This window comes from Nicotiana tabacum, chromosome 15 (assembly GCF_000715075.1).
Source record: "Nicotiana tabacum cultivar K326 chromosome 15, ASM71507v2, whole genome shotgun sequence".
NCBI lineage: Eukaryota > Viridiplantae > Streptophyta > Magnoliopsida > Solanales > Solanaceae > Nicotiana > Nicotiana tabacum.
In genome coordinates, this window is record NC_134094.1 from 10,995,814 (window position 1) to 11,010,326 (window position 14,513).

A 14,513-nucleotide genomic window follows, 5' to 3' on the forward strand; every position below is an offset into this window, starting at 1 on the left:
TACTTATACTATTATAAAAGGAAAGCTCCATAAATATTTTTGCTTTGAATAATCTTTAGGATTTTTGAGTTTATTAAGAATTTGTCACGTTGGTTTTTCTAAACTTATGACCCTTCAAATAAAAAATGACCAGAAGTTTACTTTTGATGTTCCGTTGTATTTGTGTTAGTTTTTCTAAAAGGAAACTGAAAAAAGTCTGAATAAATTTATATGAATAAAATATATTTATAGACAATAAATTGCGTCGAGAAAATAAAATCAAGACCGAAAAATATCGCAATAATCGTAGTATTTTATTTCAAATATTTGAGTGTACAATCTCTATGAATTCTCTCATTCTTCTTTTCAATAGTAAATAAATTCAAGGGCCTTTGAGCTTGATCTTGAACCTGTAGATGTTGTCATGAATGATGATCTCGTTCTTGAGCTTGATTGCTTGAACTTGACCTTGATTTGTTCTTCGTTCTTGAGCTTGAACTTGATTTCTTGAACTAGAACTTGATTGCTTGAAGCTTGAAACTTGTAGAGAAATTTGCGGCGTTTGATCCACGAGCTCTCTCTTGCTTCATGTTATAACTTCTGGTGTCTTTTCTGGGTTATGAAGACTCCTATTTATCGTTGTGGAAGGGAGGAGTTGTGATAAGAACAAACTCTTTCCGACCAATCAATTTGAAGTGTGACATGGCCGCATTTGATTGGCCAGAATATGTCACCCGCACACATGGCACGATTTCATTGGCCTTTTGATTTGGCTTGACATGCCTTGTTATTTTGACACGTGGCATGATCCCATTGGCTCTTCCGTTTGACTTGGCGCGCCACGTCGTTTGACACGTGACGCCAAACTGGGCCTCTAGGAAGATGACATCTTGTGCTTAATGAAGTGAGCTCATCACTTTAGCCCAATTAAATGGGGTATCCCAATGGATTAAAACTTATTTATTAACCCATATGTGTTGGACTTATATAATTAATTCAATTATATTAGCCCCTAATATTTATTTGAACCAATATATCTTGAATTTAAAATACAGTCCAAATTATTTAATAAATTTAATTTTAATAAAATTTACATGCCTACAAATGCCTCATATTTCAAGACTTGTCAAGATTGATTTGTCTAATCCTACAGACTAGGCTTGAACCTGGCCTCAAGTCCTCCAGACTGGCCCATCACCAAAACACAGAATACATATCTTGAACCTCGTTCATAAAATCACAAGCCGACGATACACAGCTGATACCGAGCGCTCATGTGCGCATACGAATACGTGGAAGGAATTCAAAGAGTTATGTCTCAAGCTGAATCAATCTCGTACGATAAGGAAAGAAAGATGGAAAGTATATATATCATAAATGCCCTGTAGCAAGATAAGTATGGACGTCATCATACCCATCCGCAAGACTCTACTAGACACTTGCTCATGACTTGTAAAACTTATGAACCTAGGGCTCTGATACCACCTTGTCACGACCCAAAATCCAACTAGTCGTGATGGTACCTAACCCAACCCGTTAGGTAAGACAATTACCAACTATCTTATTCCAATAAAATTAACGAGGCAATTAATTAAAAGAAAATATCTAAAACCAATACTTTTCCCCAAGAACTGGTAATGCAAATCATGAGCTTCTAAGAATAGAGTATACAAAGCGATAATGAAATAAATACATAGTCTATTTGAATAATATATAAATAGAGCTTTTATAAATCTAAGGTTACCATGAACAAGAGGTAGCTACAACAAGAACGCAGGTACATCTTCAAATCTGGCAACCATCGAACACAGCAACAACGACAGCCAATATCTGCACACAATGTGCAGAAGTGTAGTATCACTACAACCGACCCCATGTACTGAGTAAGTAACAAACCTAGCCTTAAGTTGAAAGTAGTGACGAGCTTGTACCAACTTCCATAACCAACAATAGTTCATAACAATATTAAACAAGTAATACCAGAAGTAACTCAAAGAATAAATGCTCAGCTAATTCATGACTTCTGAAAATAGTTCCGTCTTTCAAGTAAATCAGTGAAAAACCCCAAATCGCTTACCGAAGTTACCAAAAATATGAATAAGTTTGAAAACAGTAATGTTTCCAAAATCCTTTCAATAATAAATAAAATGTCTCATTTGCTTTCCGGATAACCAGTGTAAAACAAATGCATCACTATTCCCATCTGTCAACATGTGTGAGAAATCATGAATAATGGGATACCGTACAGCATGAGAAAAACACATCTCTATGCATATATGTCATGTGTGCATGTCAATGCAATGTATCTCAGATATTGTACTCATGTACTCACACTTTCAGAGTACTCAATCTCACTGTCTCGCATTCTCTCTCACTATGCTCAGCACACTCAATCACTCAGCGTTATACAATACCAGCCGCGGCGTGCAGCCCGATCCCTGTTTATAGTTGACGGTGCTCACTAGGGGTATGTACAGACTCATGAGGGATTCCTTCAGCCCAAGCGCTATAATACAGACAACTCACGTGCTGCACGGACAACTCACGCGCTATAATATCATATCTGGATCCGCAAGGATAACTCACGTGTTGCACAGACAACTCACGTGCTATAATAATATCTGGATCCGCACGGCCAACTCACGTGCTGCACGACCAACTCACGTGCAATAGTATAATATATATATAAAGCCAACATGGCCTGCTGTGGCGTGCAGCCCGATCCCAAAAATATCCTCACAATCAAGCCCTTGATCTCCCTCAGTCATCAATCTCTTTAGTCTCTCTCTCATGGGCTCACATTGTCATGAGAATAGCCCAAAATGATGATATGATGTATAGATAAATAACAACAGAGACTGAGATATGATATATAATAAAATGAATATGACTGAGTATGAATTTTCAATTTAAAATAAATAATTCACAACAATATGACCTCAGTGGGTCCCAATAATACTGGCACATAGCCTTACCGTGATTTTTAATATGCTTTTCAGCTCAATTTCTTTAACTCATAAAACCGCATGGAAAATGCCAAGATTATTTAACTACAAAATTTTACATAAATAATTATGTCACAATTTCTATAGTGCACGCCCGTCACCTAACATGTGCGTCACCTCCCAACAATTCACATAATACATATATTCAGGGTTCATACCCTCAACTCCAAGATTAGAAGTTACTTACCTCGAACAAGCCAAATCCAATGCCGAGCAAGCTAAACAATGCTCTAGAAATTCCATCCTGCGCGTATCAACTACCAAACGGCTCGAATCTAGTCACAATAATTTGATTCAGTCCACAAAAATATAAGAATTAATTCCATATCAAAATACTAATATTTTCCAAAAATCTGAAATTACGCCCCAAAAATCACCCATAGGGCCCATGTCTTGATATCCGATAAAACTTACAAAATTCGAACCCCCATTCAACCATTAGTTCAACCATACCAAAATTACTCAAATCTGACCACAACTCGGCCTTCAAATCCTCAATTTAAACTTAGAGGGTTTACAAAACTTTTTCAACTTAATTCACCAATTAATTGATAAAAACAATCATGGATTCGGGTAATTTAACCAATATTGAGATAATAACACTTACCCCGTTGTTTTCTCTGAAAATCACCCAAATATCGCCTCAATCCGAGCTCCAAATCGTTAAAAATGGAAAATGGGACAAATTTTCATTTTTCCGAACTTAAACTTTATGTCTAGACCTCTCTTTTTCGCGAACGCGACAAGTCTCTCGCGTTCGCGAAGCACAAAATGTGCTGCCCAACATTTTCTCTTTGCGAACGCGAGACACTGCTCACGAACGCGATGCTTTAGAGAGCCCTTCTTCGCGAACGCAAAGGAAAAAACCCATGCCCACTATTTTCCCTTCGCAAACATGATACCCAAACGCGAACGCGATTCACAACCCAGATCCTCTTCGCGAACACGAGACCCCATCGCGAACGTGAAGAGTAAATCCTGCCAACTTGAAATTCCTCTTCGCGAACGCGAGGGTGCACTCGCGAAAGAGAAAATTCGAAAAATATAGCGATAGATATCAACAATCCCACCAAGTACAAAAATGATCCGTTAACCATCCAAAACTCACCCGAGATCCTCGGGACCTCAACCAAATATACTAATAAGTCCTAACCCATCATACGGACTTATTCGAACCTTCAAATAACCTCAAAAAATGCTAAAACCGTGAATTACACCTCAATTCAAGCCTAATGAACTTTGAAATTTCTAGTTTTCTACAAACGACTCTAGAACCTATCAAATCACGTCCGATTGATCTCAAATTTTACACACAAGTCATAAATGACATAACACAGATATTCCAAATTTTTAGAATTGGATTTCAACCCCGATATCAAAAAGTCAATCTCCCGGTCAAACTTCTCAAAAATTAAACTTTCGGCATTTCAAGCCTAATTCGTGTACAGACCTCCAAATAATTTTTCGGACACGCTCCTAAGTTAAAATTCACCATACGGAGCTATTGGAATCATCAGAATTAAATTCTCACGTCGTTTACACATAAGTAGACATCCAGTCACTAGTTTAACTTAAGCTTTAAACCTTGGAAATAAGTGTTCTAATTCATTCCAAAACCTCACCGGACCCGAACCAATTACCTCGGTACGTTACACAACAACTGTAAAGCCAAGTTTGAATAGTAAATAAGGAAACGAGGTTATAATACTCAAAATGACAAGTCAGGTCGTTACAGTAAGAGTGTACCAGCTCTAACAATAAAAACATAAACTTAAACATAAACATATACTAAAAATAGCAATCTATCGGGATTTATCCTTCCCTTTTCTGGTTCCACCACTGCTAGGAGCACCTTTTCCCTTCTCCTTTTTGGTCCGCCTGCTGCTAGGAGCACCTTTTTCCTTCTCTTTTTTGGCTTCAGTGCTGTTATAATCCTCATAATGATTACCCACTTTATCGACACCTTCAGGATATGCCAACCAGTGTACTAAGTCCTTTCTAACTTTAGCATAACCTCCATCCCCCCAGTTCTCACCCCATGAGTTCCTAATCAAGTAGTATTCTATTCCATTCTTAATGCCCCATCCTATTATGAGAATAGAATGTCCACCTTGATCCGTTTCATGAGCAATACATCCTGTATAGACACCCTATACAATACTTAAAACAATAGCAATCTAAGTTAAATTCAGCTTACATAATAAAAACAGATTTAGTAATTCTTTCAACAATTAAATATTATGTATAAGAATAAAAACAGTACATACATCTCCCTTGAAGTTGGCGAAACTGTCATAGATATCGATTGCACCAACCATAGGTTGGTATGCCAACACTCGATTAATCTCTTCTGCCGGGACTAATCTCTCAGAATCCTTCCTATGTGGATCCCCATCAATACACATACGATTGGCATGTCCAAATCGATATCTCGGTTTCTAACATGTGTTACAAAAAACAAAGAAATAAGTTTAATATTTTTATAATATAATATTTTTGAAGAGGGAGAAACATACATACATCAGGGATATGAGGGATATCATCTTTATTTCTACTCCCTCTTCTGGGATAGTCACATTCTTTGAACAAACCAAAGTCTCTTGTGTATAGAAGAGCATCAACATGCGAACCAAAATAACACCCGACTTCATCTATTCTGTGAAATCTGTTTTCGTAATTAATGTTTATTGGCAATAGATCTGCGATTTGTTGTATAGAGAGTTCAATAGGAGGTTCACTGAATTCTTTTGCAAAAAGAGACGATAATACGGCTTCTCCCGTGCTATATGCATAGCACACATCTTTAAAATTAAAATAGAAATTAATTAAAACAAAATCAACTTACTGTGATGAAGTGATAATTTTCTTTTGAAGAAGAGATGAGGATAATGAGAAGACATAAAATTCGTTCTAAGAAGCCTCAAATAGTTGATGAAAGTAATCAAAATCTTTCAGAAAGTAGTCCTTGCAATGATTTGAACTGAGCATTAGAATTATTTCAAGAGGCTTCGATCTTGAGGTGAATGTGCTTATTCAACAGCACTTAGAAGACATAAGACATGAAATAGAGCAAAAATTTGAACAAATACCAAAATGTAGCGACATGGAAAGACCTACATATAGCAAGAAAATAAACATTCATTTTCAAGAGAAAAATAAAAATGATTGTTTCTCAAGACATCATTAAAGACCTTGTTTTTCCGAAGAAATGTGTTTTTCATCATTAAGTAGCACCAAAAAAACTTAGGGAAATATCCTGCTTCCTTAAATATTTTGTCACAATTGATTCTTATCTGCTAGTTTCTATAAGAATATGCATAGTAAGAGTATATCAGCTCTAACAACAAAAACATAAACATAAACATAAACATATACTAAAAATAGCAATCTATCGGGCTTTCAAGAGGCTTTGATCTTGAGGTGAATGTGCTTGTTCAACAACACTTAGAAGACATAACACATGAAATGGAGCAAAAATTTGAACAAATACCAAAATGGAGAAACTCACAAACCCCAAAAATTTGAACAAAAAATTGTCAACCTAAAAGTTTCTACAAACTTGTATAAACTCACAAACACCAAAAGTTCAACGTAAGAAAGATTGAGCTTCGAAAAATGTGAAGCTCTTGAAAAAATATCTAGAGAGAGAGAGCTTACCACTCAATGGAGAAGGTAAGATTAAAAGGGACGGCATTTTGTACAGTAAGTAGTGGGACGACGTTACAGGGGTGCACGTACAAGTCTTTCTTTTTTTTCGTTCCAAATCAGATAACTAGGCTGCATTATGTGATTGATTTTATCTTATTACTATAATTGTACTATTAATGTCACGACCCAAAATCCAAAAAAGGGCGTGATGGCGCCGGACACCACTGTCAGGCAAGCCAACCATAATCAATTAACTTAATTACTCATTTTAGTATTTTTTTTAAATAAAAATTTCTCCAATGAAATAGTAAAGATAAAACTCATAGAGTAAATGATAAATATTTTTAACAACTAAATTTTTAAACAATTCACAACCATTCCCAAAACCCGGTATCACAAGTGCATGAGCATTTACTAGGGAGTTAAAATAAAGTACAGCATTTGTCCAGAATACAAATTAGACAAGATAATATAATAACTCTGAAGGAAACTTTGTTAGCTACGGATAGTAATATAGAATGCAGCTCACCTATATCCCCACAATTATTAACCGCACATCTGCGCCCACAAGGCCGCTATACATATATATACCTGCACAATAAAATGTGCAACAAGTGTAATATGAGTACGAAAACAACGTGTACCCAATAAGTATCAAGCCTAATCTCGAATTGGTAGAGACGAGATGACCGACTTTGACACTCACTATGGGTCAATAATATTAAATAATCATGAAAATAGAAATATTTATATCAACGTGATTCACAGAGTTAACAAGTATCGTGTAGTTATTATTATTATTAAGCATGATTTCTGTCGAGGCCGTACGACCTGATCCAGAGTTTCGTGTACACTGCCGAGGGACATGCGACATGATCCATAGATGCATATATCCTGCCGAGGCATTCGGCCCGCTCCACAAGAAAGGAGGATATTTTCTTATGTACCTCCGGAATGAGAGTACATTTATTATAAGATAAATTCAGCATGAAGAACAATTTCTCTTAACAATTAATTAATTTAAACAGAAATTCAAGCATATGAGATTTCCATCCTTTAATATTTTTATCTAACAATTCACAACATATATATAAATATATCAAATAATTTAATTAAGTAAAGACTACCATTTACACAAGTAATTCATGCTTTTGACTCCTAAACTTCCCGGACTTTAGCATTAATAGTAGCTACGCACGAACTCTCGTCACCTCGTGCGTACGTAGCCCCCACAATTAGCAACAATTATTTAATTTAATGACCTATGTGGTAAATTTTACCCTCATAAGATTAGACAAGAGACTTACCTCAATTTGCTCTAATTTAATCCACTAGAAGGCCCTTTCCTCGATTATCCAACTTTGATTGGCTTGAATCTAACCATAACTAATTCGATACAATCACTAAAATTTATAGGAATCAATTCTATAAGAAATATTACATTTTCAATAAAAATCCCAAAATTAATTAAAATTTATCTGTGGGGCCCACATCTCGAAATCCGACGAAATTTATGAAATCCGATAACCCATTCAATTACGAGTCCAACCATACCAGTTTCACTCAAATCCGACTCTGAATCTATATCAAAATCTCAAATATTCGTTTCTATGAGATTTTCTAAAATTTTCCAAAATTTCAATATCAAAATACTAATTAAATGGTGAAAACAATGATATATGTGTGTATATAGACCAAATCCGAGTTGGAATCACCTATCCCAAATGTCTTTCCTTGAAAATCTGTCAAAAGTCGCCTCTGTTCAAGCTCAAGTTTGTCAAAAATGGTAAATGGGTCGAATGCCTCTGTTTTTATAACTTACAGATCTGTCCAATTTGATCAAGGAGCTTGATTAGGGGAGCTCGATCTCGGGAGCATGATTAGGGGTGCTCGATCTCGGGAGCTCGATCATGGGAGCTCGATCATGGGAGCTCGATCTTGAGAGCTCGATCTTGGGAGCTCGATTTTGGGCCTCGATCTTGGGCTCGATCACAGCCCAGAATTTCCAGCAGAAGAGAAAAATTGCAGCAGCTGATTAAGTTCAATTTTTTATCCGTTAACCATCCGAAACTCACCTGAGGCCCTCGGGACCTCAACTAAATATACCAACAAGTCCTAAAACATCATACGAACTTAGTCGAACCTCTAAATCACATCAAACAACTCTAAAACCATGAATCATATCCCAATTCAAGCTTAATAAAACTAAGAATTTTCAACTTCTACATTCGATGCCGGAACCTATCAAATCAAGTCCGATTGACCTCAAATTTTGCACACAAGTCATAAATGACATAACAGAGCCGTGAACATTTTCAAAATTGCATTCCGATCACGATATCAAGAAGTCAACTCCCCGATCAAACCTCCAAACTTTAAATTCTTATTTTAGCCATTTCTAGCCTAATTTAACTACGGACTTCCAAATAAAATTTTGAACATGCTCCTAAGTCCAAAATCACCATACGGAGCTGTTGGAATCGTAAAACTTCTATTCCGGGGTCATTTTCGTAAAATGTTGACCGAAGTCAAACTTGGCCTTTTATAGCCATCTTAAAGAACCAAATATTTCGATTTCAACCCAAACACTTCCAAATCCCGAACCAACTATCCCCGCAAGTCATAAATCATTTAAAGTATATTGGGGAAGTTTTATTTAGGGGAATAGGGTTCTAAAGGTTAAAACGACTGGTTGGGTCGTTACAATTAATGGACTATATAATGAGTTATAGTTGTAGTAAAAAAATTATATTTGAACACTCAAGTTATTTAAAACCTAAAATTATCTATATTATGTTGCTGGTATTATTTATCTGGTTTCCGTTGCTGATACTGCTTCACTGTCCTTTTTTATCTTTTTGAGCCGAGAGTCTATCGAAAATAGCATGTCTACTTCTCAGGAGTAGGGGTAAGGTCTGCGTACACATTACCCTACCCAGACCTCACTTATGAGATTTTACAGGTTGTTGTAGTCTTGGAAAATAATACTAAGCCATTTGTTATGACTCTTAATCAGTTAAACTCTCACTACTAGAAATTCGCTAAAAACTGACCAAAAATACCGACCAACGTTGGTCGGTTATGGCAAATTACCGACCAAAACGCGACCTTTACGGTGTGGACGGTATTTTGATGGTCGGAACGGCTTACTGACCAAAGTTGGTCGGAAATTACCGACCAGCTTTGGTCGGTATATTAAAACGATCATATGACAAGTTTAATTACTTACCGACCAACTTTGGTAGGAAACATATTTTATTAGTTTAATTTTACCGACCAAAGTTGGTCGGATTATCTTTTTTTATTAATTATTAAAATTAAAAAAAACCGACCAACTTTGGTCGGTAATTGAAAATATATATTTTTTAAAACTAATTAAAATTAAACATTACCGACCAACTATGGTCGGTAATCTCAACAATGCAAGTAAAATACCGACCAAAGTTGGACGGTAGTCTTGAATTCTGGGAATTTAACGTTCATTAACCGACCAACTTTGGTCGGTATTTTGGAATAATTTTTTTTTTTATTAAAAACCGACCAACATTGGTCGGTTTTTCTGGGATTAATTTTGGCATAAAATGCCTGTTTTGGCAGCTAAACCACCTGCCAGCATAACAATACAACAACACAACAACACAACAACAACAACAACAACAACAACAACAACAACAACAACAACAACAACAACAACAACAACAACAACAACAAAAATACAACAACAACAACAACAACAACAACAAAAACAAAAACACAACAACAACAACAACACAACAATAACAACAACAACAACAACACAACAACAACAACAACAACAACAACAACAACAAGAAGAAGAAGAACACAACAACAACAACAACAAGAACACAACAACAACAACAACAACAACCAAAACATTCAATAAATACTTTAAAACTAATAAATTAAAGTTCAATTGAACATAAAAATCCAAAACCAAGTTAAAACTAATTACAACTAGTTCTATTTGTCTAGTTCAAAGTATATAAAAGTCAAGGGGTATTTTGTACAACATCATCATCATCGTCTGATGAACTTTCATCTACAAGACGATATAGAGAACGGTCTTGTAGAAGACGGGAAGCACGATCACGGGGAGGACGGGAGGAACGATCACGAGCAGGGCGGGAGGAACGATCATGTGGAGTTCGACCCTCTGGAGATGACTCACGAGATCGGGGCAACGGAAAAGCTCCACTAGATAGGAGAGTTCTTATCTGAGCTTGCATGCCAAGGAATTGAGCATCTCTAAGCCTTTCTCTTTCCTTGGCCGCTTCTAGCTCTGATGTGAGCTTTGTCACTGTCTCCCGCATAGCGGAGAGGCTCTCCCTATTAAGTTGCTTGCCATGCGAGTAAGTCCCTATTCCTCACATTCCACACTTATAACGATGGAAGTTTTTAGTAGGAAGCCCGTATACCTTCCCCCATTTTGGACCGCCAACAGACTCCAACCATATTCTTTCAGCATCCTCGTCCGAAGGTTGGGTTGGCTCACCCGATTCACCAGCTGGATGACTACGGATGAATTCCTCCACGTTACTTTGGTAGCGACCCTATATTATTTTAAATTAAATCAGTATTTCAAGTTGTTTATAAAAGTAAATTATAATACTTAAATAAAATTGAAAGCTTACATATGCAGTCGAGGCCCGGTCCTCGACCCACCTATCTTGATCCCCCTCTTTCTTCTTCTTCACAACATGTGTCTCCTTGAATAGCTCATCATGACTCATTGGACGCCCATACTTCTTTTACTGAAAACAAATTAATTTAGTTAATAAACAGAATAGATATACTTAGAAAAGTAAAATAATTTAAGCAATTACGTACCAATCTTCTTTTTATTGTCCCTAGGCTGATCGCACCTCCAGTGTGCAAGGAGCCTCCCTTCTCGGATGCACGAGCTTTCTTTCCTTTTTCGCTCCTCTCTAAGAACTCTGCGGTAAGCCATTGCCTTTGCAAATCATTCCACAAATTCTCAAGTAACCATCCAGGCCTCTTGTTCTTCTTTCTAGCATCCGAGAAAGCATCCGCCAATCTCTTGCGAGCTTTATGATGAAAATTTGTAGCCACTTCCGCGCTATAGCGGTCTTCCCATACACACTTGCTCTGTATTTCAAAAGTTAAATATTAGATGGAAACATCATAAGTATAAATTATTAAACTGTTTAAAAGAACATTTATACCTTAAATTGATTGAAAATTTGCTCCTTTAGTGAGAATGGGCAATCAGTCCAAGTCGCATAAGGGCCATCATAAAGCTTTCTGATGGCATTGGTGATTATCCTCGTAGTTTTATTACCCGACCTGAACCTGCAATTTAACAACAAAAACACATTAATATCTTAGTAAAAATGTTACAAATCAATAGACGCAAAAATAATGAATAACACTTACCCATCACCCTCAGGGACTATGATGATCCTGCCATATCGATCATAATGCACTACCTCGTCATCACCATCTGAAGCATGTGTATCAGATGCATGTGAAGACGGTGTAGGCGGGTCAGAGCTAATGCCTCCCAGGCGAAGGCCTGCAATAGATGGAGTCGATGATGAAGATGGTTGCGATCCCTGTGACTGCGACATAGCTGGATGCGACCCAAGTGGATGTGATACCGATGGCTGTGACCCGACATAACTGCAACAGACAGCTCAGAGTGCAGACTTCCTTCACGTAGTGGACGACTAGCTTCCTCTAACTGTTCATAAAAACGTTTTGCGTCATCATTAGGAGTTTGTTCAATATTTTCATTGAGCTCACCCCCAAAAGCATCCGCAACCATATCCTGAATTCTAGAATCAAGATTTGTATTCTCCACCGACCTACTACTTTCACCAACAACCATGTTATGAAATATCCCACGGCTACCATCGATCTCTCCATGATTAGTCCACACAAAGTGATTCTCTATAAACCCCTTCCTATAAAGATGAAGCTTAACTTCCTCCGATTTTTTAAACTTCATACAATCGCACCTGACACAAGGGCACCTAATTACTCCTTCACTTTGGTATGGTGGAAGTGACATTGCATGTCTAATAAAGTCATCAACCCCTTCTACAAAATCCTCCCGCAATCCCCGCCGATTAGGATAATTTCTATTGTACATCCAAGTACGATGTTCCATCTATACAAATAAAACAAGAATAAATTAATTTATTCTACAATTATAAATTAATTATATCCTTTTTAGTTAATTCAAGATAATTATATTTTCCTAATTACATCAATTTATATCCTAAAAGTTCAATTCATATCCAAAAGGTCCAATTCATATCTTAAAAGTTCAATTCATATCCTAAAAGTTCAATTCACAAGAACAAATCCTGAAAACTAAAATTTCAATTCATATCCTATGAGTTTAAACATAAACTAACTAAACTAAATAAATTCAACCCATACCCTAAAAGTTCGATTCACAACAACAAATTAATTTATTCTACAATTATAAATTAATTAACAAAACTAATTAGTTAATAAAACTAATTAAAACAAGACCTAAACCCTAATCCTCAATAAAATGCAATGTTCAAATAATTGAAACACTAATCAATTGAAACTAATTCATAACTAATTAACAAAACTTAGAAATAATAAATAAATGGGTTGTAATAATTCAAACCTAGAATTTTTAGGAGATGGAGAAGGAGAGGGGCGGCAATGGCAGTGGCAGCGGTGACGGCGACGGCGCGGGGGAGGGCTGGGAGAAGGAGAGAAGGGAAGAGGGAAGAGGGAAGAGGAAAACCTGAGAAATGGGGGTTTCCCCCGTTTTTGACTTCTCTGATTTTAGAATTACCGACCAACGTTGGTCGGTACATTAAGTATGCAATTATTATAAATAATTATAAACTATAAGCATAATCTTTATAAATAATTATATTAACTATTTAATTTTAATAAATTATAATAGCATCTATCTAAGTAAATTTTCTAAGTTATAATTAAGTATGTGAGTAATTTCTCTCACACACACATACACTATATTGTAATTGATGCTAATAACTTCTTTTTTCATTCGTTCATCACTAATAATGCATGACATAGATTAATCGATATATAGGTCGAGACGTTTTGATGAATCATCGATTAATATTCATCAATACATCTAAGTAAGTTATAAGTCGATGAATCAATTTACAAATAGATATATTTGATGATAAAGTATATATACTAATTAGTATCTTCCCAAGTCTATCCCTAAAAGAACCCGACCCTGTGGTCCTAGCGCTTCGTGTTCTTATATATATATATATATATATATATATATATATATATATATATATATATATATATACACACACACATACAAACACACTTCACTGTAATACTTTAACTATATATATAGCTTGTTATAGTATATGTTAGTGTGTATATATATAGCTTGTTAAAGTTTGACCATGTTTGACCTATTAATTTAACTCGTTTACTTAATACTAATATCTTCTTTCGTTTATTTAATTTGTGATCCATATATATATATATATATATATATATATATATATATATATATATATATATATATATATATGTCACAGATGTTTAGTATTAATTCTTTTATTTTTCATTCATTCATCACTAATAATACATGGCATAGCTAGATTAATCGATATAAGTCGAGACGTTTTGTTTTTACTATTAGTCGATATAGGTCAAACGTTTTGTTTTTAATATTCATCGATGCATCTAATTAAGTAAGTTATAAGTCGATGAATCAATTTACAAATAGCATGTTATATATAGTATATGTTAGTGTATTAATTATTTATATTACAAAAGTGTTAGCGAATTACATTTATATTATTTAGATAGTAAATATAAAAGTAATTCGAAAGTTTGATCAATATTGTTGACGTAATA

The 14,513-nt window shown here is 35.6% G+C and overlaps 1 protein-coding gene across 1 annotated transcript; it reads right to left on the minus strand.

The window, feature by feature from the left end:
* Positions 1-4,786: 4,786 nt before the first annotated feature.
* LOC142169527 (uncharacterized) lies at positions 4,787-6,678 on the minus strand. Its single transcript, XM_075231396.1, has 4 exons — positions 6,642-6,678; positions 5,505-5,785; positions 5,252-5,422; positions 4,787-5,134 (listed from the first exon to the last, which is right to left on the minus strand). Exons 1-4 carry the CDS (start codon positions 6,676-6,678, stop codon positions 4,787-4,789), a joined length of 837 nt encoding a protein of 278 aa, XP_075087497.1.
* Positions 6,679-14,513: the final 7,835 nt, after the last annotated feature.

Bases quoted from the DNA above. Each gene is read 5' to 3' on its own strand.
- LOC142169527 (XM_075231396.1), bottom strand. From the start codon at position 6,678: ATGCCGTCCCTTTTAATCTTACCTTCTCCATTGAGTG. The intron at 5,423-5,504 runs GTATGTATGTTT...AACACATGTTAG, and splicing joins ATATCCCTCATATCCCTGAT to AAACCGAGATATCGATTTGG. The intron at 5,135-5,251 runs GTATGTACTGTT...AGTATTGTATAG, and splicing joins TCGCCAACTTCAAGGGAGAT to GGTGTCTATACAGGATGTAT.